This window comes from Panthera uncia, chromosome A2, assembly GCF_023721935.1.
Source record: "Panthera uncia isolate 11264 chromosome A2, Puncia_PCG_1.0, whole genome shotgun sequence".
Taxonomy (NCBI): Eukaryota; Metazoa; Chordata; class Mammalia; order Carnivora; family Felidae; genus Panthera; species Panthera uncia.
This window is the reverse complement of record NC_064816.1, coordinates 159,804,191-159,830,069: the sequence shown is the minus strand read 5'-3', so window position 1 is coordinate 159,830,069 and position 25,879 is coordinate 159,804,191. Positions and strand designations below refer to the sequence as shown.

Below are 25,879 nucleotides of genomic sequence, written 5' to 3'. Positions count from 1 at the left end.
TGGCGGGGGGCAAGTTGAACATCACCTGTGCTGCGGGTGCCGAGGGCCTTGGGGTCCTCAGAAGCCAGGTCGGGCCTGGCCTGGGAATTGGCTGCCTTGCGTTGGCTTAGCGCGGTTCCCCCTTCCTCTGCGTTCCAACTCAAAGTTTGGTTTCCTCCTCATCTTCTCTGCTCCCCAGACCACTTTCTCTTATATGGGTGGGGGTCTGAGGGCATCTGAAAGTGGTAGAGGCAGCTGTGCTGTCTTTGCCCGGAGCTCCTCACCCCTTCTTCCAGAAACTGCTTGTCAAGTCGTAGTAAGCATCAAGCCTGTGGGAAAGGCTCTGTCACCCAGGGAAGTGACCCGTGCTGTGCTCAAAAGCTTATTCTGAACCCGTCGCATGCTATGGGCCCAGGGGAGGGCTACAGTGGGGGGAGCTGACCCGCCTGGGGAGGTCAGGCAAGGCTTCCTGGGGGAAGCCGCGATGTAGGGGAGATGCAAATGGCGAGTAATGATTCTCAACGCTGTGATCCCTGGAGGTGTGTGGGTGGAGGAGTGGGGTCTGGGAGGACAGTCTTCAAGGCAGAGGGACGAGCCTGTGGAAGGGCCACAGGGTGTGGGGGACTGTGGTCAGCACAAGGCTGAAGGCAGTGCTGTGGGGATGGAGAGGGAAGGGGACAGGGGAGAGTGGGCCTCAGATGAGACTGCTTCCAGTGTGGCGATATGGGCACCTGACGGGCACCCCTCAGCCAGCTGTGCTGCAGCAGCCAGGGGGTATGGCGTGCATGCGGGGCCCTTCTGTGCCCTCCACCTTCCTATGTGCCCACCCGGCACGGCGCATCGGAGCCTCCTACCCTCACACCTGATGCCTACAGACCAGGAACCTTATGCCGCTTGTACCTTTGTATTTATATTTGCACCTGCCTCACCATTGGCTTTTATAAACTGCAGCCTCATGTTTCTGTTCTGTTTGCATTTATATATGGTCAGATGTAAAGAATAAGCTTTTTGCAGGCAAATGCTTATTTATTCTGTGCTCTGTGGTGCCAGGGACAGATGTATAGTAAAAACTGATGCATCTTCAGTGTGGGATGGCTGAAAACACCGCTTCTTAAACTCTGAGAACGGGGCTACACGCGTGCTTACCAGGTTCTTCATCATTACTCTTACTTTAAATATCACACATCTTGATTCGCAGGATTCATAAAGCTTCTCACATGATAACTGGTCTGTCTATGCGGTGGCTTCCCCAACCAAGTAGGAAACGTGACGTTGGAAAGATTGCCCCTTTTTTCTGTAATCCATACGCAGTGCCAAGTATTCTGTGAGCGTACGTACATTGACTGATTAAGGATGCATAATTAACTAGTCACTGTTAATCTCCTAAACCCTTCCCGGGACGTATGATTTCTGTCGTTCGTCTCCACGCGCGCACAAGATCATCATACTTCCGGAGACGACGAGATTGGCTGCTTCCTTTGCTACGTTGTGCAAAACCTCCTTTGAATTCACAAAACAATCTTGAAGGATGATTAAAGAGTGATGTTAGAAACTGGCAAGAACTTAAAATGGCAACAGGGTCACATCGACGCCAGCAAAACTATTTATCATTTACCTCTGGATCTTGTATGGGAAGTGTTTCTTCAACAGAGACCAGATGGGAATAAAGCACACGGCCTCACAAGGACGGAGAGAAACGGGGCTCACCTGTGCTCAGCGACCCATCATTCCCTATAATTAGTACTGATGTCTCTTAGTTATAACACAACCGAGTATACGAACGCTACAAATCCCATTACTGAACGCCTTTTGTCAGTCCATCTCCCGGAGCATCGTTTTTATTCCTTGAGACCTTAGTCCTATTAGTTCAGATTCTTTGGAGACACTTGCTTTCTCTTCTCATGACTTTAACTCTGAGCTTACTTCTTTAGTATAGCTTTCTTCCCCTTGGCCATCTTGGGGGTGGTGTTGACACGAGTGCTGGTGATGGCGGTCGCTCACCTGCAGAGGGCAGCAGCGAGTTAACCGCAGGACCACACTGCCTGGCTGTGATGCTGGGTCTGCCACTGGCCAGCTGGGCATCTTTCCTTCCCCATACCTGGTTTTTCAAATGTAAAGGGGGCTGTGATAGTCTTTACATCATAGGCAAATTTTAAGCTGTCAAGGAGGGATATACACAAAGTGCTCAGAACAGTGTCTGACAGAAACCTCTATCCAAGGGGTAGCCATTTTTTTGGTTACGATTAAATAAAACTTCTGGGGTCAACAAATGACTTTTTGAAAACATGGCTCCTTAAATAATCCAATTTGTTGGTAGGCAAAAAGAAAAACACCTTGAAAACAATCTGGACAAATCTTTACATCAATTAGCATTTCCCTCATCTAAAAGCACCCTTTTATACATTCTGTGGGTCACTGTCATAGACCTGCAGGGATCGGTTAGAGCCTACGAATTCCTGAGCAGCTCATGTTAAGGCCCTCTGGGGCATCTGTCCCAGAATCTCTATCTGACCCCATTTAGCGAGGAATCCCTTAAGTTGGATGGAGAAGAATGTTTTTGCGACGTTTTCTCTTTATGAAAATATTTCACATATCATTTCACTTGTAGAGACTACTGTATGGATGGCAACAACCTTTCCAAAGCTCTGGCTTCTCATGACAAATTTATGACTTGGAAGTATTTTCAGGCTGACTTTAATAGGGTAGAGGTGGACGAGGGGGAGAAAGTGCTAGACTTAAATTAGGAAGTTTTGTTTTTAGGATTCTCCTCCTCCCCCCAAATAAACACACACACACACACACACACACACACACACACACATGCACACACTCATCACTCTTCTCCATGGACTGAAAAAACATTTTTTACCCATGAGCGGGTGCTCTGTCTTGTGACAAAGAGTATCTTTTCCATTGCAATGCTATTTAGTGGCCGGGATTACATTGGTAACAAGTCCCTAGGGGACAATGTGATGTAACTTGTCAATTATTGTTTGGTCTGCATGAAGATGATAAGGGCATCTGGGAACTCAAAATAATGACAAGATCACTTTTACAGAAAACCTTTCTCTGTCTGGGTCCAAATTCATGCCCAAAATAGCAATGGGTGCCATAGAGCCAAGGGACCCGGATTAGCACCATGCTGTGGATGAAATGGGTGTCTTGCCATGAACAAGGAGCTGGTGGTGGTGGAAGGCACCTGAACTCTGGAAATAAACATTTCCCATGACTAAAAACCACATTTTTGGCATCGGTGAAGTGCTGAGGATGAAAAGGTAGAAGTCAGGCCTCATCACTACCCATCACACTGACACCATCATCGACCACGAGGCCTGCACACACTGGTCATCACTGGCGGGGGGGCGGAGGCAATGGTTCTCTGTCAAGGACATCTTGCTTTCCTATTTTTTAGTTGACTTTGGTTATATGAATTTTGTGTAATGTTTATTTATTTTGAGAGAGACAGAGGAGAGAGAGCACAAGCAGGGGAGGGGCAGAGAGAGAGAATCTCAAGAAGGCTGTCGGCACAGAGCCTGCCTGGGGGCTTGATCTCACAAACCGTGAGATCATGACCTGAGCCGACATCAAGGGTCAGATGCTAAATCGACAGAGCCACCCAGGTGCCCCTGGTTATACAAATTTTTACGGCCTTTCTGTAATGCACATATGTTACTGGGTTAATAAGGAAATAATAGGACGTAATACCCTTTCCCATCTCTGTACCCAAACCACTCAGTGTGTTTTACGAAGGCAGCTGAAATAAACCGAGCTAAGCCAGCCAGTGAAGGAAATCAGACAAGGCACCGGTAAGGCTGGAACGTCCTTCAGGACATAGCTGCCTGGACCACCCTTCTTGGAGAGGCTGCTACAGGGTGGGGCCTGGCTGTGTTCAGATGCCTGATGTGTTCAGTGTGTGAATTCATATCGATCTCTTAGGACAAGTTGCACCTTGGCCAAATTCATAAGAATCGAAATAACCAAAGGGAGAATTTGTTAATTTTTGATGAGAAACAGAGCAGGCCAGTTGGCCAGAGGCTCATGTTAATGAATCCGTTGTGTGAGCCTGTAATCAGAAGGTAGCTGGGAAGCCGGACACAGTGGGCAGACAGCTTGAAGTGCCCCCGTATGGTGAGCTTTTCCTCCAGCAGTGTGGGTAGACACTGTCTTTTTTTTTTTTTTTTTTTTTTTTAATGCTTCTCCGGGCTTTTCTGTCTGCATACTGACCTTTCTATTCACCCAGACTTTCTTCAGGAGGTTTCAATACATGCGGTCAGATTTCTTGCCTACAACATCATCCTGACTGAGTTCTCGGCCAGGTCAGGTTCCCCAGCCACATGATTTCAGATGGACACCTAGACTGTGCCCACAGGGACCCCGGCACTCAGAACCACTGGATTTTAGTAACCCTGAAGGGGCAACCTTTCCCCCTTCATCTCGGGGTTCTTGCGGGGGCAATGGAGGATGGTTCCTTTTAAGCTCAACACCGGTAAGTATGAATTTTAATGCAAATATATTTGTGTACCCTCTGTCTTTCCCCAGTCGCATGATGATTCTGACAACCCTCCTGAGCAGCTACCTCTAGCTGTATTTTAGGAACAAGGAGAAGGAGGGCAGTTACACAGGACAGCGGGTTGGCAGGAAAGCCCAGGTCCTCGGCCTTCACCCTGGGTCCAGCAAGAGCACCTCCACCGAGGAGTGCGGCTCTCCACTTCCTCACGGGACAGAGACCCCCAGAGGGAGACTTTCTACCAAGGAGTGGCACCTCACTACTTCCAAACCACCAAGAGCCCCTCCTCCAGCTCTCTTGCCAGTTGACAGGCTGTTTGATTTGCCAAGCCGGGATCGTGCAGGTTGACTGGAACAAGGATCGCCGGGAGCTGTGGTCCTAAACAGGTGGTCTGAGACCACACAGGGTCCTCTAGGTATCTTCCCGCCTGGCCTCGCAGAATGGCTATATGTACTATATAATGCTGCATAATTTTATTTTGATAGGGGACAATTATTTACTTCACAGAGCTTTCATTCGTCCTATCCAAACGGGAAAACAGCACCAAGGTTAGCTATTGCTCTCTGATGTCGAACAGAACATAAGCAGTCGCAGTGTTTCATGACATTGCTGTTCATAGGACATGCACACGCACTCCCTGAGCAGTGGCACCGGGTGAAGTCACCAGCTTGGGCTTATCAGATAACACTGGTCGCTGGGTCATCCCCAATCTGACAGTTATTCAATACGGTCCTTACTACGAGTTTCCCATCACACTCCAAGGGAGCAAAAAGAACCTACATAAGATGAGCTCCGTGCCACTCAGTCCATAATTTGGCTGGAGTCTCGCTGGGTTGAAACGCAGGGGAAGGTGGCGTCACAAAGAGAACGCCACGCTTGGAGCCCGGACAACTGAGTTAAAACCACGCCGACCACTAGCTGTGAGGTCCTGAGCAAGTTGCTTCAATGGGGAGTCTCAGGGTTCTCCTCTCGGAAGTGGGGATATGACCGGCACCCCATCATCGTTGAGAGTACAAAACATGCTCCTGTAGGTCTCAGTGTCAAACGTGTAACCAGCGGTCACTAAACACTTGTGTATGTGTTTGTATATGCATTCGTTCATTTATTCCCTCATTCATAAGCGCAATCAAGGAGAAGGGAGCAGAAAGAAATGTGGGCCGATGTGGGACTGTAAAGTCCTGCACAGAGTAAAGAAAGAAGCAGGCAGGTGACAGGAACCCAGAAAGCGCGATGAAGGTGTGACTTCTCCCTGGAGCAAAGGGCATGTCCTGGGAAGAATGGTGTGGAAGAAACGGACTGGGACAGAGTCGATGGAGCCCTGGAGGCTGATGGCGTCTGGACATCATGTAGTAGGTAAGCAGGGATTCCCGTGCTCTGGGACAGGAAGAGGAATGAAGAACAGGTAAGAGGGCTGCCCTCGTGGGCTGTACCAGAAGGAGGCGGACCGGGGGCTGGGGGTGATGCCTGTCTGGCTAAGGACACTCAGACGCTGCCCAGGGGAGCGGGCTGGGTCCCCAGCAGGACGCTCACAGATAGCTTCTGTTCTGGGTGAGAAACCCCAGTTCTGATACCAATGACCATTAAATGCATGGCTCGCATCAGCCCTGGATGTGGATTTTTTCCTCTCCTTTAACAAATGGTATCTGGGGTGCCTGGGTGGCTCAGTCGGTTGGGCGTCCGACTCGGCTCAGGTCATGATCTCGCGGTCTGTGGGTTCAAGCCCCGCGTCGGGCTCTGTGCTGACAGCTCAGAGCCTGAAGCCTGTTTCAGATTCTGTGTCTCCCTCTTTCTCTGACCCTCCCCTGTTCATGCTCTCTCTCTCTCTCTCTCTGTCTCAAAATAAATAAATGTTAAAAAAAAAGAAAGAAATGGTACCTTACACTCCATTTTGGCTGATTATGTCGGGAGCTTCGGCGAAGTGTGTGTTCGCCCTGCCCTGAAAGCCGCTCCAAGCATTTCAAAAAGTCAGTAGAAATTCACATTAGGGCCATGATGTGATGACTCTGGGTCAATTTGCTCAGAGATGTAAAAAACTTGACCTTCACATTAGTAATTGGGAGCGGGCTGTCCAAACTCCTGTGTTTATGAAAGAGGTTGACTTTCCAAGTGCTCCAACCTTCCCCTATAGTTTGGGCACCTGCATCCATCTTGCTGGATGCAGAAAACAGAGCTACAGGCTAGGGTTAAATTAAATTCTAGTCCAGACAGGCAATAGCATCTGTTTTGCAAGGCTTCTTCTTAATCTGGGCATTTGGCCCATGGCACCATGTTGACCTTGCTCCTGTGAGCCTGCCAGCTGAGCTGAATCCTGAGCTGAGTCAAATACATGCTCTGGGTTGGGGGCACCTTGCATACCAATCACCCCCCAGGGCAGGCCAGCACTGCCTGCCTGTCTTTTTTGCAGTATTATAGTCAAGATGTAATAAAAGAATGGACAAGAAGGTCTGAAAAAGCCTACAGTGCCCTCTCAGCAGAATGGCCTTTGCTGGTGCTGGATGGGAGCCCTGGTGTCAGAAAACAGGTCCCCAACACAGTCACCAGGCTGTCCAGGTGTTAAGGGTCCTATACACTGCTTTTCAGCTGTGAAGCAACAGGCCCACCCAGGACAAGACCAAATCACCAGGACAGTTTTGGATCTCATCCTTCCTTGGTCCTTCCTCTAAGAAGGGTGGTTCTTGAAAAGAAATCCTTTCCCGGAAATCTGTCCAGGAAGTGAGGGATCCCAAGGGCCTGGAACTTTCCCAATGGCTCCTGAGGTTTACGCCCAGGGGCTTATGCACATAACAGCCTCTTCATGAGGGTCTGCTCTGCCTCCCACCTCTGACCTCCTACGGTGCCCACCACACACTTCCCCATGGACCTGTCATTCGTAGAGTGCTCCAAAGACAGCAGTTGTGGGGACGAGAAATGTGCAGTCAGGTTGGACAGCCAACCCTGCAGTGCCCGCATCGGGGCAGGGAGAGCTCGGAGACAGGAGCCTATGTAGGCACATCTGGCTAGTCACGTGCAAGGATGGGGTGAAGGACAGGTAATGAACCTAAAAAGGGAGGGTCTAAACCGCACAGCCACTGTGGATAATAATCCAGCAATTTTTTTTTTATTGAGTTAAACATACATTTACTGTGCAAATCAGCAATTCTCCTTCTAGGTATTTACTCAGGAGAAATGAAAACCTACCTCCATATGCTATTCTGTATGCAAAAATTCACGGCAGCTTTATCCAAAAAAGCCCCAGGCTGGAAACAACTGAAATGTCAAATGGTGAACATGTAAACAAATTACGGTGTATCCATACAATGGGCCAGGTCTCAGCAATAAAAAGTATGAAACGCAGACACGGGCAATAATGTGGGGGAACTTTGACGGTAGTCATGCTAACAAAGAAGCCAGCCACACAGACGATGTGAGTATGACTCCACTTGCAAGACATTCTAGAAAAGGCAAGACCACGGGGACGGACCCCATGTCACTGGCTGTCGGGGACAACCACAGCGGGTGAAAGTGGTGCACGATGGGATTCCTTCTGTCTTGGTGTTGAGATGCTCCCCTGATGGCACCATTAGTCAAAACTTCCTGAAACCTTACAATTAAAACCGTGTGTTTTATGTTTTTTCAATTTTCAAATGTTTTTATTTAATTTTTGAAAGAGAGACAGAGCACGAGCGGGGAAGGGCAGAGAGAGAGGGAGACACAGAATCCGAAGCAGGCTCCCCAGGCTCCGAGCTGTCAGCACAGAGCCTGACGCGGGGCTCGAACTCACAAACCGTGAGATCATGACCTGAGCCGAAGTTGGACGCTTAACTGACTGAGCCACTCAGGTGCCCCCCCAAACCGTGAGTTTTATTATAGGTCAGTTATGCTGCAACGAGCCTGCGATTATACACATGTGACCGCCGCATGCCCGTCTTTCACAAGCCTGTCCACCCCCATCGTCCCCTCCCGCCATCCACTAGAGCCGCTTTCCTGGTCAAGGGTGCTGTGAAGTTCAACCTGAGTCAATGTCACCAAGGTAAACAGTTGGGGGCTCGGTGTCCAGCCCTCTGTAGGCATAGTCTGGAGCACAGAGACGTAGAAAGGTGACATAAAAACAATACAAAATCAACGAGGCAGCAAGGGGTACGCATGGCCTTTCCATCAACCGCCCCGAGGCTAGCACGGTTTTGGCACACGCTGGCTGCTCCATTACGTCCGCAGCAGAAATGAAGGCACGGTACACGCTACAAGCACCTTGCAGGTCCAGCCGTCCAGGGGTGTCTGCTCGGTGCCCGGCACTTCTCTTCAGGAAAAGGTCCGTGAGCAGGAAGAGGGCTGACCCCGGGGATGTGGACAGCTCCTCAGGTGACCGACCCTCACGCCCGACGGAAACGGCTCAACAGGCAAGCCTCTAATTTCACGTGACTTAGACCGTAGAGGGGGAGTGTGCACAGCACAAAAATGCATGAATCCTAATGGGCGGCTCACTGCTGATCCCACTCGGTGGAGCCCATGTCAAGCTCCCGCACTGGCAGGACACGGGGCACACAGAAGCACCAGGGACCGTGCCCCTGGCTGGGGACGAACCCAGGCGACCAACAGCAGGCCCTGTGTCACCTCTGTGGTTTGGACCTCCATACTAAGGAGCCTCTCCTGAATATCACTAAACAAATCGCCCCCATCACCATTAATCTGAGGCTGGCTGTGCTCTCTGAGCTTGTCAAGAGGACAAGGAAATGAACGTTTCAGGGGAAACTTCAGTCACTTGTTTCAGCTCCAGCTACGTTTAGTGATGACAGCAAGTGATGGCGGGGCAGGCCTGGCTGATCCCAGAGCCAGGCCCCGTCGTCAGAGACTCATTTGCTTGACGGGGGTGGGGCCCGGCACGCATTTTCTTCCGAGTCAACACTGCTCTATCACTGAATCCATTTCCTCCCACCGTCGGCCAGCATCGAAGGAATGCCTCCCACGACGGGAACAACTCAAGAGACACAAACATGCAGCTTAGAATCAGCAAGGTCACAAGTGTGTTTTTCACTCTTCACTTGGGCTTATGGCGACAAATTATTTGGTGGGAAAGAGTGGTTGAAACCACCTCCTTCTGCCTGTGACTGATGGCTTTTCTCTGCCAACTGGCCCAGCCCTGGTGTATGAGACCTCTGGCACCGGGGAGAGTAAGGTGTGCGGGGCACCCCCTTCTGCACAGCCATGCTGTCCTGGGGCACCAGCCTCCGTGGGTGCAGACACAGTCAAGCCCCTGCCAGAGAAACCCTTCTCTCTGAGGCCTTAGGGTGAGGGTGAGGAGTGTCAGGCAATGAATGCATATTGAAAACATTTCTGAACATTCCACTCAGAAAAAACACATATTTACAACAAGGTGAGTAGCAGTTTAATGCCAGGATGAACTGTGGTGGGAACTGGGAACTGTGGTGGGAACTCTGGGGGTTCGGGCAGTTGGCGGAGGACTCTTGGAGGAGGGGGTGTGGGCGCTGGGGCATGAAGGGTCAGAGGCTGGGGGTGCAGCCACACAGGGAGCAGGAAGTCTGGAGCACGTGTGCAGGTGAGGACCTCCAGGAGCACGCCGTCTGGGGGCAGTGCTTGGACACGCCACTGATGTGACCACTCACGGGAGCATGGCACGTGTCTTCCTCCTCCCTCACTGCAGGGCAGAAACATCGATGTCTGCACGCTTTCCCACAGAGCCTGGGCATAGCCCTCGACTACTCAGCTCTACCCTCAGAGCTCTAGTAAGCCATTACAATTGATCCGAGTTGACATTGAGGATGACATTTATTTTGTGCCCAAATGCAGGGGGGTTAATTAGACTTGGCCATATCACGGAAGATCTTGGTTCCTCCGTGAATAGAGCGTGTAGTGCTTTCCACACACCAAAGCAGGCATTTAAACGCCCACCTCATTATTCTAGTGTTTCCTATAACCTTTACATGAACCCTATGAGTCAGGCATTTTATTTCCATTGTACATATGGAGTAATTGTGCCTGGAGAAGCAAAGTAACTCTTCCCTGATTACACAGGTAAAGAGGCAGCCTGGGGATTTATTCCCAGATCTCTGACTCTAAAGTCATGTTCCCTTGAAAATGCTTGCTAAGAGTTTGTATTCTGGAGGGAGGAAGGCGGTATGTGTGGGGGTGGGGGGAGGCAAGAGAGCAAGGGAGAAGGGGGCGAAGGACCCAGACCAAGTGCTAGTGTAGACCTTTAGGCTGTCCACAGTTCTGAATATTAGTGCAGACCTCTGAGCTGTCCACGGTCCTGAATGTTAGTGTAGACCTCTGAGCTGTCCACGGTTCTGAAAATATGTGAAAGCCAGTAACGGTGTGGTGGGTTGGGGGGGGGGGGCGCGGGGAGATCTCCCCACCCCATGCCATGATAGAGACAAGCAAAGTGGTATTTTAAGGACATCACTTTCTTCTGCCTTTTGGCTTCACACTTGTACATTATACGAACAATCGTATTCATGCAATTCCTGGCAGCTGTGAGGGTAGAGCCAGAGTGTGTCTGCCTGGAAGGGCCAGCAGCAGGGCCCCTGGGGATCCATGAGAAAAGGCCAGGAAGGAAAGGTGGTGAGCCACCGAGGCACTGACATGTGCTGAGAATTCTCATCACTGCCCTTGTGAACTCACTACCTTGAATCTTCTCATGCACCAGGCTCAGCTCACAGCGGGACACAGGCTGCTGAAGATTTAATTAGAGGGACATGGAATAAACACTTGAAATATGTCTTCATTTTCCAGGAGAACACCGGCCACCCATAATCACTAGGAGTGTGGTTTCTCCACCCACTGAGCTCTGCCACGTTCCAAGCCTTCGTTACTCCCCCTGGCCAGCCTCCTGATGGAGTCCACGCCCCAGATCTCCTCTCCCTTCAGTCTTCTCCACACATGCACGAAACTCACCCAAGCCTGCTGTTTTCAGCACATCTGCTCTACGTAATCCCTATGTTCTTACTATGAAGACCCATCACACTAGGGTGGCATTAGGTTCCTTACACCTCAGTGCTATCCTAACACCCACCCAACCCTAACTCTACCCATGCAGAGCCTGTGTGAACATGGCCTGGGCCGGCACCCCACGAATTCCAGAAGATGCTGGCTCAGTGCAAAAGTCAAGTCTGTTTAATGACCGACCAAACCTGGAATATCTCCTCTGTCTCCGGCTACTGAAAACAACAACTCACTCAGCTGTAAGGCTCAGCATAATCCTGATGCCCACAGCTTTCTCTTCTTCTGTGCTCAGTGTTTAAAATACCCCTTTGGGGGGCGCCTGGGTGGCGCAGTCGGTTGGGCGTCCGACTTCAGCCAGGTCACGATCTCGCGGTCCGTGGGTTCGAGCCCCGCGTCAGGCTCTGGGCTGATGGCTCGGAGCCTGGAGCCTGTTTCCGATTCTGTGTCTCCCTCTCTCTCTGCCCCTCCCCTGTTCATGCTCTGTCTCTCTCTGTCCCAAAAATAAATAAAAAACGTTGAAAAAAAAATAAAATACCCCTTTGGGCCACTTAATTACATACTGTTACAAAGTCTATATCTTTTCTTTTCAACAGGATTTTGAACTTCTTAAGGATATCAACCATGCTTTCATTACTCAACACAGCGTCTCAATAAATACTTGCTGACTGGGGTGCCTGGGTGGCTCTGTTGGTTGAGCGTCTGACTTCAGCTCAGGTCATGATCTCACGGTTTGTGGGTTCAAGCCCCAGGATGGGCTCTACGCTGACAGCTCGGAGCCTGGAGCCTGCTTCGGATTCTGTGTCTCCCTCTCCCTCTGCCCCTCTTCTGCTCACACTCTGTCTCTCTCTCAAAATAAATAAACATTAAAACATTAAAAAAATAAATACTGACTTATATCATCTTGTTTGTTTCCACTGGAGGAAAAACCTGAATGCCTTACAAATTAATTGTGACAGGTCAGATTTAGATGTTATGGAAAAGAATTTACTGAGCATGGAGAATTATAGATAGCTGAGGCTACAAACATCTCCTTTAAGAGAGAAATTATAATTACCTGAGTGTCACAGAATAAGCCTTAGCTTTGAACAATTATTGAAGGGAATTTTATTCTTTTAAAAAAATGTTTATTTATTTATTTTGAGAGAGAGCAAGAGAGATAACAAGTGGGGAAGGGGCAGAGAGAGAGAATCCCAAACAGGCTATGCACTGTCAGTGCAGAGCCCGACATGGGGCTTGAACTCACGAACCGTGAGGTCCTGACCTGAGCCAAAGTCAAGAGTTGGACACTTGACTAACTGAACCACCAGCTGCCCCAAAGGGAATCTTAACCTTATACGGGTGTATCATTCCTCCCCTTAGAAAGGATTTCAGCTGGCCAGAAAGTAAAGTGTAACAATATTTAATCACAAGACTACAAATATATATAGGTGCATGCTACAATATTAAGAAATCACATTCCCAAATGTTCACCGGAAGCAAAATTCTCTACTGTGCATTTTGGATATATCGCTCCACTTAATTGTTACAATGTGTCTATGAGAGGAACACTATTATATCATCTTTTTAAAAATATGGAAACAGATCTGTAGAAGTATGACAACGATCAAGGTCAGTGGTGGGTTGAGGATTCGGATTCACACCCTTGGGACCACAGAGCTGAAGTAAATTCCCACATCATGCTGTGGGCAACATACACTGTGTGTAGGTTTTTATCCCAGATGTCCAGTTACTAAATAAACGCAATGCCCTCTGTATCCCAGCCCATGAAGTTAGAGAGTAAGTCTGGGCAGAAAGACCTACATCTCAGTTTACAGTTTTCAGATACAGAATGTGACTTCACAGGTCAATTAGAATTCCAAAGGAGTGCCATTTCTGTATACTTATGTTTGGTGCCTAAAAAATACCAGTCAACGAGCTAACTTTGGGCAACAAAATCCACAGAAGATGGCCTGGCATGTAAACAAAGCTATGTTCACATATTTCTTGGTGTCTGTTCCATTATTACTTTGTTTGCCAGACCCCAAATGCCAAGGCCACCCAATTAAGAGATATGCCGAATTTTTCTTAAAACTGATTAAGGTTATAAAGGGGATACTTTTCACTAGTCCATATGATTTTCAGGATGATGCTAGTAAATATAAGAAATTGTAGTCATACAGAAATAAATTCTTTCTTTTACAAAAGCCCTCAAGCCAAAGAAAAAAACTAATTCAAGAAAAAAGTCATATCAGGAAAATGTCAAGAAGCAGCCAAGTCTACAAAAATAAGTACTTCTATGAAAACACATGATGGATCCTTAATAGAGAACATTGAGCCAGGGCGATAATCTCTATTACAGAAGATTGTTTTATTTTGCTGACTTTCTGATATGCGAACTTAGTGAAACATTTTATGTTAAGAATGACTAGCTTTTTAAATCTGGGTTAACAAACAAATTTGTGTAAAAGATACCTGTTTAAGAATACGCTTTTTGATCTATCCGTAGATAGGTCCATAGGGTGTGGAAGATGAACAGATTTTCCCTTAGGTTTTAGATCTTTGAGTAGATGAAAATACTGCTGCCCCGGGATTCTCGCTACAGCTCTAGCCAGTATGTGCAAAGGACCGGACCCAGCTCCCGCTACAGACAGAGGTTCGAACTGTGATGGGGGATGCGGGCGCACGGGACAGGGAGGGCCTCTTTCTGGCTTGTGAGTGACACAGAAAAACAAGTAGACCCTCCCCTAATTCTTCTGCCTCTGGCAAAAAGGAAGGAAACCACAATTCAGAAGGCATTGAAAAATTAATTCGACCCTTCTCTGTGACTGGTTGGCCAGCCTGAAGCCAGGACAAAATTCAAGTTACAAATGACAGGTAATCCCATCCTGCAGACTGCATGGCCTCCGGCTTCCAGTGAAGTGTTTAGAGGAGAAGCAGAGAGAGGGAAGTGAGAATTTGTGGCAAAGTACAGATCTGTGTCTTCAGAAGCACCAAGGAAAAGCTCCTTGTTTTTGTGCATGATGAGTAATGCAAATCTAAATAATTTAATACAAGCTTATTTTTGTTTTATTAAACATTTTTTAATGTTTATTTTTGAGAGAGAGAGAGAAAGAGAGCAAGTGGGGGAGGGGTGGGGTGGGATATGCAGAATCTGAAGCAGGCTCCAGGCTCTGAGCTGGAAGCACAGAGCCCGACTCGGGGCTCCAACCCACAAACTGCGAGATCATGACCTGAGCCCAAGTCAGACGCTCAACCGACTGAGTCACCCAGATGCCTGCTTATTTTTGTTTTAAAACCATAATTGTGCTTTCCTTTCTACCCCAAACCCACCTACGGTACAAGCCTTGGAAGGCGGGCTGTATCTTTTCCTGCCACCCGGTGGCCTGGTCGCCTGCACAGGCAGTGGACTTGAGGCATTGCTAAGGTTGCAAAGACTTGAGGCCTGAGGGCTCATCCGGTTCAGAAATCCACTGTCTCACTAATACAAATGAGGTGTCAACACTATTTAGAATTAATTAATTGATTCATTTTCCACAAATGATCTTATGACAAAGAGGAAGAGGTGGGCGGGCAAACAATGCGAGGTTTGGAGATGCTGCAGTTCATCTGGGTGATGGGCTGGGCCACCGACTTCCTCATCCACCAGGGTTCTCTTCCAGTAAATGTAACAAGGAATCGGCTACATCTACCAATCATACAGAGGTGCTTAGGGAAAATAAACTAGCACCACTAAAGATCCAATATTTGCAGCTGTAATATAACTCAAGGGGGTTGTCTTGATGGCTTGGGGTCTGGAGTCAGCCAGGCTGGCACTGGATCCCAGCTCAACTGTACGTGAGCTAGGAGATGCTGGGAAGTTACTTGATGTCCCAGGTCTCACTGTAAGTGGGGGTAAGAATGCTTTTCTTGGGGCTCCTGGGTGGCTCTGTAGGTTGATGTCTGACTGTTGCTTTGAGTTTCGGTCATGATCCCAGGGTCATGGGATCAAGCCCCACATTGGGCTCTGTACTGGGCGGGGAGCCTACTTGGGATTCTCTCTCTCTCTCTCTCTCTCTGCCCTTTTCTCTCCTCTCTCTCTCAAAAAAAGTGCCTTTCTTGCAGGCTGTTGTGCTAGAGTAACGGTGCACAGAAGTCAATCTATAAATGACAGCAATTATTATTACTGTGATTATTTTTAAAATATTGAAGACAGTACACTATGTGTTGACAATCTCTACACATAGAGAGGGGGTATCATCATCATCGACATGAAACAAAGTCACCAACATGAAACAAAGTCATCAACACAGACTATCTCCTCCTCTGGTTTGTCGCTGGTCTGGCAGAACCTTGTACAGACTCCAAATCTATTTCTAAATTCTGACCGATGCAGTAAAGTATTAACACAAAGTGTTAAGCATAAAATGCTTTTCAAGTTTTGAGTCTTACAAATTTATATAAGATGGAATGAAATATTCATCATCTATAATACATTCTATCGTCCTACAAGGGGTACATAAATCTCATGGCATAATTACACCCTTGACTACTGTGACCTTTGAAGATGCACATCTGCTTGGAAAAATGATAGAATAATTCCTCCTCAGTGGAAAACATCCGAGTTTATCTTTAAAATAGGCTTTAAATGAAAAATTCCTACAGACACTTAATTTTTACCACAGTGGTTTGCCTTCAGTTTCTTTGAGCTTGATTTGTCTAACAGCCCACCAGAAACTATGAATCTCACGTTGCCTCGGATCTACACACAACTGTCATTTGTCTGAAGTCCAAATGAAATTATTTTCTCCATTTTGTTTTCCAAGGAGATGCCCACATTCTACAGAAATGGAGTAGAAAGCAGATTGGAAACATTCATGCTGTTGATTGATGCTCTCTTATGAAACTTTTCAGCAATTCCTGTGTGCTCAAGTCAGGAAAATTAGGATGCCTCCCCTACATATTCAGAGGCAATGCACGCAACATGGGCAGCAGCACAGTTCAATTTCTTTGAACACTTCCTGAGCCCCTCCCCTTTTCCAAGCACAGCAAGAGGAGCCCCGGAGGAGTGAAGGAGAGGCTGAGGCGGGGAACAAGAGTCTGGGGGCAGGGGAGGTGACGACACAGGAGGACGGAGGAAGGGAGAGAAATAAAAAGGCATCCTTGCCTCTTCTTGCTAGCTCTGGAGCTGTTTCGTCATGTGTCTGACTCAACAAATGGCTTCGGCAGACTTTAACCAGTGTCCTTCCTGCCTTTGGACTCTGGAGACAAGCTCCCGATAGGGCACCCCAGTGTTGTGCGTGGGTATCAGGCATGTGCTCATGTCCCTCCTTCCCACACACACTTCTGGGTCGCAAATCATGCATTTTCAAGAGACCAGGTAAGTTTAGGGGTGCCCCTCTATTTTGGATATAACCGGAACTCTTGTGGGAGTCCGAGGGCCATCCACTGTGCCTGGGAGGTTGCAAGGCACAGGGGAAAGTCCGCCCTGCACGACCTTGACACGGACCTCGGGAACCAGAGCAGGAGACAGGTGGAGTTGTCCTACGATGGGGGCTTTACAAACGGCAAGTAACTGGACTCATGTCACCCCTGAGACCCTTGATGTAGTTAGCCAGGGAGGAGCCACAGAGGCCACACATCAGGATGCTGCACTGTCAAAATAGAGCTGTCCCATCACCTGCCCTTAATTCCATGAACGAAGCTACTATTCAGTGTTCTATGCCTTCTTTGTTCTGAATATTTCTCATTAAAAGAAAATGAAAGAACAATCTTACCCATGAGGAATTTTGCTCAGGACATAGTATCCAGTGTAGGAGTGTTGGTATATCTGAAACAGACAAGACAGAAAAAAAAAAAAAAGAAAACAAAGCAAGCATTGAGACAAAGGCTGTGACTGTGATATTTTTCAGATCACTGTGAATCCCAAAAAACATTAGGGGGACGAAAAGGAGTTAATCAGGAGACCCGGAGGCAACATCTTTAGTTTACTTAGGAAGTTAATTTGCACATTCTGTTTATTTCACTTTTGTCATTTGCACATTGTTTACAGGGCAGCCAGAGGCTCGATATTATCCCCATAATCAGCTGGTTTTTGTGATTAAATCAGGGGCACAGATTTCCAGCTCAACTACGTGCAGTACAGCGTGAATGAGGTCACCAGAGGCAGTCAGTCAGCTGGACCCAACGGGACCGTGAGACCCTTGTAGCGTGGGACTTCCCTGTAAATGACGGCACATTCCATTGTGTATCCTCAGTGAATACAGACGCCAACACAGGCTTCACTGGGCAGCCCCCTGTCCTGCTGTAGAATGTGATGTGCACCTTTCAGCTTCGGAGAGGGGTCAGCAAATGAAGAACTCAATGCAAGAGGGAGCATGGCTTTTATTATTTTTTTTTTTTAATTTTTTTTTTCCAACGTTTTTTATTTATTTTTGGGACAGAGAGAGACAGAGCATGAACGGGGGAGGGGCAGAGAGAGAGGGAGACACAGAATCGGAAACAGGCTCCAGGCTCCGAGCCATCAGCCCAGAGCCTGACGCGGGGCTCGAACTCACGGACCGCGAGATCGTGACCTGGCTGAAGTCGGACGCTTAACCGACTGCGCCACCCAGGCGCCCCTTAAAACTAAGGAAACAAGCAAAACTCTGTCTCCAAACTCCTATAAGCCCCAACCTGGAGCCTCTCTTAAACTCTTGAGCCAGGAGAGGATTTCCTGACCCATAAATGCAATGAAAGGAATGCAAGGAATGACCAAGAGAAGGGACAACACACAATGCAGGAAGTCTCGGCATTCACCTCCTGCTTTCTGGACAGAGAGCCTCCCCAGCGTTGGGATATGATGGGTTACCCTGCAGGGCTGAAGCAAGGAGGTACTGTAGTCCCTTTCTTCTACCTGTGTACTTTCTGAGAGTCAACACTCTGTGTGGGTAAACGTTCAACGACCAGCATTTAAAACCACTTCCTAGGGACGCTGGGCTGGCTCGGTCAGAGGGGCGTGCGACTCTTGATCTTGGGGTTGTGAGTTTGAGCCCCACGTGGGGAGTAGAGATTACTTAAATAAACAAAGTGTAAAAAGAAAAAAGAAACCACTTTTTTTTAATGTTTATTTTCGAGACAGGGAGAGAGAGTGTGAGTGGTAGAGGGGCAGAGAGAGAGGGAGACACAGAATTGGAAGCAGGTTCCAGGCTCCGAGCTGTCAGCACAGAGCCCGATGCAGGGCTTGAACCCATGAACTGCGAGATCATGACCTGAGCTGAAGTCAGACGCTCAACTGACTGAGCCCCCAGGTGCCCCACAAACCACCTTTCTAAAGATAATCGGTGAGGAATGTGCAGGCCAAGGAAGACAGATCCATCATGAAGCACATAGAGTAGAAGAATATATTGGGGTGCTGAGGACAGAGTGAGCCTGCCAAAGAGAACAGGCAGGACTGTGCTAAGCTCACCAACCCCCTGCCTTGTTGGGGCCCCCGGATTAACTTCTGGACAATCATGGTGGATTGCAGTTGCTTGGAGAAAAGGAATCCAGATACAAAAGTAAACAACAGCCTTCGAGCCCAGAAGATCTTTTGCTTTTGAAGATCCCAAGGCTCTGGCACCAGAATGATGGGATGTGGGGTGGCCTGCTGGGGACAGTGGGTGGCATATGACTGGGAAACGTGTCCAAATACTGCTTTGGTTATGAATAAATAGCCAGCAGGCATACAACTGTGCAGGAGAACTTCACGGACCTGCGGGGTGACTGATAAGGAGCAGAGGAACCCAGCTCTGCTATTTCTGAAGTGACGCTGCTTCCCCAGGAGAGAAGGGAGAGCCGTGTCCCAAGGAGATCACTGCCCAGACAGCGCCCACCAAAGGACCCTGTGCTTTGACTACACTGCCTCTGAGCTGGATGAGCTTCCTCAGATGCAAGAACAGAAGCTCAACAGACACAATGCAATTCTCTGCAGTCATGGCACATGGGCCCTGTGCTACACGGCACTCCTAAACTCCGGAGGCACCTGCTCATTCTGTTTAATCTCACTCTATTGTCATGGTGACCCCAGGCAGGCAAAAGGTAACCTTTGTTTGCTAAGATAGGAAAGTGAGGTAGGCAAGGGCAGGGGAGAGAGGAAAAGGAGGGGGAGGGGAAGAGTGGAGGCAATAAGGAGGAGGCGGGGGAAGGTGGGGTGGAGCCTAATTCTGGGAGTCTATCATATAGAAGGCAGCAGAAATGATGGTATGAGACTTCAGAGACCAGGCTGTCAAAGGAATCCTGGCTTCCTGCTGGCTCTCTTTCAGGTCATTGCTCTGGGGGAAGACAGCACCATGCCATTAAGAACTTTAAGCAGCCCTAGGGAGAGGTCACGTGGTGAGCAACCAAGGTTCCTCTCCAACAGATCACCAACAGCCAACGAGGAGCTGGGGAGTCTTGCCAACAGCCACATGAGGGAGCTTGGACGTGCAGTCTTCGTCCCCAGTCTAGCCTTCAGATGATGCCGCCCCGGCTGACACTCATGACAGACCATGACCCAGAACCACTCAGAAGAGAAGGTCTTGGATTCCTGACCCACAGTAACTTCAAGATAATAAATGTTGGTTGTCTTAAGCTGTTCAGCTCTTATACAGCCATACAGAAGTGACAGATCTAGTTTAAATCCAGACGAAAAAGGGTAACTATTCCATCAGATAGGTACAGACTTCTAAGTTACCGGATTCCCTCCTATAAACCTCCAGCAACTTTTAAAACAAACAGAAAAACAAATCCCTTATCAAATCAGTTTCAGTACAGAAGTGAGGGGCTGGGTAAGACCACTCGTAGACCAAACACTTGAAGGACGTCTTTGACATTACTGTACAGGGCAGCCCAAAGTGTCAGAAGTGATGATGAGGGTGAGGCTGAGGAAGTGGAAGGTGAGTGGCTAGTGTTCATGGAGCATGTCCTACCCATCAGGCGGTGTGCCAGCCCCTCGGAATACTGAAGTCACTCAATTTCTGTGAATAGACATTAGCACCCTATCCTGAAGACAGGAAAATCGAATCTTAAAGAATTCAAATCAAGCTCAAGCAAGGTGTGAGCTGAGGTCTGTCTCTCTCTGATCACTGTGTTGGAAACTGTCTGAACAAAGGGCATATCTCTTAACTCTCAAGTTACAAGTCCAAGTTGATGGCTGTCAACTGAAGAATCCAGGATCCCAACTGATACAACGACCATGCAAAACTTCATGGTTGAAGGACTTCCTTTTTTAAAAAAATGTTTATTTTTGAGAGAGAGAGAGAATGCCAGCAGAGGAGGGGCAGAGAGAGAGGGAGACAGAGGATCTGAAGCGGGCTCTGTGCTGATGTGGGGCTTGAACCCACAAACAGCGAGATCATAACATTAATCAGGGTCGGACTGTGACTGACTTAACCGACTGAGCCACCCAGCAGCCCCAGGACTATTTCTTTAATCCATCTGGACACGGTGATTTCCATTCACTCCCCGGTTATGCCATTCTCACACAAACACCCAAAGTTGGTCTTCACAAGCCTCTTTAAACATGCCTCTGCCTCTGAAATTCAGCCCTGGGAGTATCTTCTGACTGGGACCAATGAGAAAAAAGGAGACTGAACTGATATAACCTCATAAGGGCAATGGTAAGAAGAAAATGAGAGAATTACCCATTCTCAATTCTATGCCTGTACTGTTGGGTTAAAAGAAAAAAAAAAAAAGCATGTGTGGATAGAAAATGTAGTAAAATATCTGGAATACCGAATCACTAATTAGAAAGATGGAAACAAAAATGGGAGTGTTTGGATGGCTCAGTCAGTTAAGCATCTGACTCTCGATTTCACCTCAGGTAATGATCTCACAGTCTGTGGGTTCGAGCCCTGTGTCTGGCTCTGTGCTGATGGCATGGAGGCTGCTTGGAATTCTCTCCCTCCTTCTCTCTGCCTCTCCCCTGCTCATGCTCTCATGCTCTCATTCTCTCTAAAAATAAATAGATAAAAGCAATTTTTTAAAAGAAAGGCTCTAATTTAAAAAAAATTGGAGAGGATGTAGGAGAGACAGGTAAAATCTGGATGTGCCAAGCATGCACGTGAAAGAAGCTGTCTGGGGTGAACGTTAGCACAAGTGGGACCCTTAGGAAAGAAAGTGCACTTAGGATTGAAGAGCTGCTCTTACAAAAGGATGGACGAGGGAGGGCCATGTCACAACCTTCTAAGATGGAACAATCAAATATCACTCTCTTCCACAAAGTGTTCTCTCAGCCCAGAGCCGAGAGAACCACGGGCACAAAAGAAAACTACTCTTTAAAGAGCAAATGACTGATCTTGAATAAAAAAAAAAGCGACATGTCACTGGAAGAATTTGTTCCTTAGAAAGTCTTTCTTTTTCTTTTTTTTTCTGCTCTCTCTGTTGTGTTTATGTTTCTTTCTTTAAAATAGACTCTTAATACTTCTGATCATGGAAAAAAGTACAGGGCTGGAAGTTGGTAAGAACACATCTGGTTATTTTTCTAAGAGCGTACTTTTGGGAGTTCATGGATTTGAGTTATTTTGGTTTCTTCCCACACTATCAAATTCCCCGTGGAAAATGAATACATAAAAACCTGTTACCCAAAATGCGATTCACAAGATGGGAAAGCAATTTCAGCAAATTTTCTTTCTGATATATCATGAAAAATGGTTGATACGGGCATCCAAAAATTGGAATAAATATAACCAGTCGAAGGTTCTTCCTGGGAGAAGTTCACATTTGGTTTGCTTCTTCTAGTTTCGAAACACCTGCCCACAGGTCATCCCCTCTGCCCTCCATCGCTCCCGCGGAGCCATACTTGTTGTCTATGGTCTTCCCTACCTCAGCCTCAGTGCTGACACTCATGACCCATTGTGCACACTCATGCAGACTCACTTTCCATCCTCTTCCTCTATGAAATCATCTACTCCTGTAGTTTTAAACCACACTTCCACCTAGGCATCCCTACCTCATGCCTCACAAGGACCAAAACCTCAATATTCTCCAAAATAAACTCTTCAATGATCCTTAAAACCTAGTTCTCCTTTGATATGTCCCATCTGAGTTGGTGGTTTCATCATCCACTCAGAAAACTGAGCTAAAAACGTAGTCTTCCTTGACTCCATTCTTGGTCTCCCTTGAACTTCTGCTCCAGTTCAATCCATCCTCAAATGGTGCTGAATGGACTTCTTCAGTCCTTCCCAAATCCACTGCCCATTCTTCACTGCGATGGCCTTACTGCGGACCTCCCTTCCATCTTTCCTCTCCTGCACAAAGAAGCTACCCTTTCCAAGACTAACCTCAGCTCTCAACCCGTTCCCTTCTGCTTCCTGTCGGACTTTAGGGACTCCTGCCTTACAGGTTTCGTAAAAGACCCCACCTTACATGTTTCATCTCTCCCTTTCTGTTGTTTTGTCTCCCAAATCTGCAAACATAACTCGAAATCTCCCCCATTAAAAATAAAAATCCCTGGTCATATCCTCCCCGAACGACTCCTTCTTTTTAACTATCATTGCGCTGCATGAGAAAAGTCTGTGGGGCCTCACCTTCTGTGCACTTGTAACCGGTGCACTTGTAACATTCTCAAACTGCGATCTCTAAGCTCATTTCCAGCTGCCAGACATGATGGTGTCAGCTCAATGTCCAGTCTGCTCCACGTCTGTGCCGTGGGTGATAAAGGTGACAGGAACCGCTTTCTGTTCTTCCTTCTGTGACAGGTCACTGCCTCCAGGACCTTGCCTTTCTCTCCTGCTGCTGCAGACACCTTCAATGGATGCAGGCACCAGACCTGCCCCCCTTTGCTGTTTTTCACCTTGCTGGTCTACACCTCTGGTCTGGTAGATCCCATTCATTCCTTTCTTATGCAGCTTTTTACTGAATTTACATTTTTATGCTTGACCTATCTTTTGAGCTCGAGGCTCCTATTTTTAGTCTGTTTTGGACCTTTCTGCATGGCTATTTTTTCTCCAAAACTTGTCTCCCAAATGTAACAGTTTAGAAGCCAAATAAACCATTTTCTTGCTAAAGAAGTCTCTTTAGAGACTTTACAGCAGAGACCTGCTAAAGGTGGTCTCTGACTAGAAAAACATTGGCATTAGCTTCAAGTATTCCTAATTCCTTATTTATTTTATTATTATTGTTATTTTTTACCGTCCACGTACAATGGGTTTCCAAGTGTCACCGGGCTTAGTAACTTTGGAATGTCTCTTAAATTCACACCACACTTTCTACCCTCAGTAACACTGCCCTGGTTTTGGATGTCTGTGTAACCACAGTGATCTTCCAGTTGGCCAGCCGGCCTCCTGCGCCTCCCCCCTCCGCTTCCCACATTCTATTCATAGAGGGAATTAAATGTACTGGAGGGTGTGGATGAGCTCAGAGTAAGATTCTCCTGAGTTAGGGTCAAGACCACCATGGCTGGGACACATGGTTAAAGAACCAAGATCCGGTAAGGAGTGAATGAAGGCTAAAAGTACTGGGAACCGGGAAAGATGAACACAGGAAAAAGATCGGGCAGGGAAAAGAAAGCGAGATTTGGGAACTGGATGATAAGGGAAAAAAACAGGAGAAAAATTAGCTGCATGTGACATCAGTGATGACGAGTGAAAAACTAAAAACCTGAAGGAGGCGAGAAACTGGAAGCTGGAAAACGTGAGATGTCTTGGTGTTAGGATTGCAGAAAATGAAAGGTTTACCCAGGGGGTCTGTCTCCTCACAATGTTGAGGGTTCTATTACCAAAAGAAGAGGAAATTCCATTTGGTTCCATCTGCCACAGTGATTCCCGGTTCTACTGGGAACCAACACAGTGGTCTGTCCTCTGGGAAAGAGCAAGCAATCTGCCTGCAAACTTCAAGCCAGGGTTTTGTGGACCATGACAAGTACTTCATGAAGCTAATGTCCTGTAAACGTTCCTTTTGTTCCCTCAGAACCCTTTTAAAAACAGCTTTACGGGGGTACAACTGATATACAAAGAAGAGCCCATATCTCGTGTGTACAGTTTGATGAGTTCCGACACCACAGTCAAGGTAACAGACCTATCCAACATGTCCTGGTGTCCTGATAACTTTTAAAAAAATTTTTAACGTTTATTTATTTTTAGAGAGAGAGACAGAGTATGAGCAAGGGAGAGGCAGAGAGAGAAGGAGACACAGAATCCGAAGCAGGCTCCAGGCTCCAAGCTGTCAGCGCAGAGCCCGGCACGGGGCTCAAACCCGCGAACTATGAGATCATGACCCGAGCCAAAGTCAGACGCTCAACCGACTGAGCCGCCCAGGCGCCCCTTGTGTCCTAATAACCTTCAAGAAGGCAGTAGTGATCAGACACTTAATTCTGAACCTGGGTGGCCCCTCCTTCAGTTGATGTGGGGAGCGGAAGGGATGAGAAACTCATGCCCCATTTTTTCAAAAATACTTCACGAATGGCCACATTTGCACTGTGTGTGCCTAAATCTTGGTCTTGACACATTCTTCCAAAACACCTGCAATCTTGGCTTTTCACACTTATTTCTATCCATTATCACCATCCATTACCACGATCTCCCCACCACATGGCAGCTCCCGGACTTCTGAGAAGCCCTCCAGGACTCTATGGAATGGCTAATTATCAGGTGGCTCATCAGGACAAAGACTCCTGAGGGGCGCCTGGGGGCTAAGTCGGTTAAGCGTCCACTTCGGCTCAGGTCATGATCTTGCGGTTTGTGGGTTCGAGCCCCACGTTGGGCTCTGTGCTGACAGCTTGGAGCCTGGAGCCTGCTTCGGATTCTGTGTCTCCCTCTCTCTCTTCCCCTCCCCTGCACATGTTCTGTCTCTGTCTCTCAAAAAATAAATAAATAAACGTTAAAAAATAAAAAAAACTTAAAAAAAAAGGACAAAGCCTCCTGAGTATTCCATCTAGGTCCTTCTTTGAAGAAAAAAAATAAACGAGCACATCTTTTTTTTTTTTAATTTTTTTTTCAACGTTTTTTATTTATTTTTGGGACAGAGAGAGACAGAGCATGAATGGGGGAGGGGCAGAGAGAGAGGGAGACACAGAATCGGAAACAGGCTCCAGGCTCCGAGCCGTCAGCCCAGAGCCCGACGCGGGGCTCGAACTCACGGACCGCGAGATCGTGACCTGGCTGAAGTCGGACGCTTAACCGACTGCGCCACCCAGGCGCCCCAAACGAGCACATCTTTAATAATGTGGCTGAGACAAGAACTAATCAGTTTGTAAGGCCTTTCTGGGAAGAAATTACCAGTATCTTGTCTAGAAACTCTTCCCCTTAAATTTGGAGAATGGAATCCAGTGGAGGGTGTCACTTTTTTCTTAGAAGTGAGACAAATAAGCCCAAATATTCTAGAGAAAACGAGAATATGACCAGGTTGGCTGGAGTCTGGCAAGAAAGTCCCCTGGGGCAATAGCAGGTGGTCTGCCCGGATGAGAAACTCAGGAGACATGGAAGACTGTCTTTAAGGTTTTAAAGAGCTTCATGAAAGTGTGAGCAGGTCAGCACAGCGATTCAGCAATTCTGCACAGTACTCAGT

The 25,879-nt window shown here is 47.6% G+C and overlaps 1 protein-coding gene across 4 annotated transcripts in view; it reads right to left on the bottom strand.

Annotated features, from left to right (window-relative positions):
• The window catches only part of DPP6 (dipeptidyl peptidase like 6), an 851,682-nt gene that overhangs the window by 191,504 nt on the left and 634,299 nt on the right, over nt 1-25,879 (bottom strand). For all 4 annotated transcript variants that reach the window (XM_049642150.1, XM_049642146.1, XM_049642148.1 and 1 more), the window contains exon 6: nt 17,155-17,207. In XM_049642150.1, the coding sequence (XP_049498107.1) occupies nt 17,155-17,207 (53 nt within the window). The remainder of the gene's footprint in view (nt 1-17,154; nt 17,208-25,879) is intronic.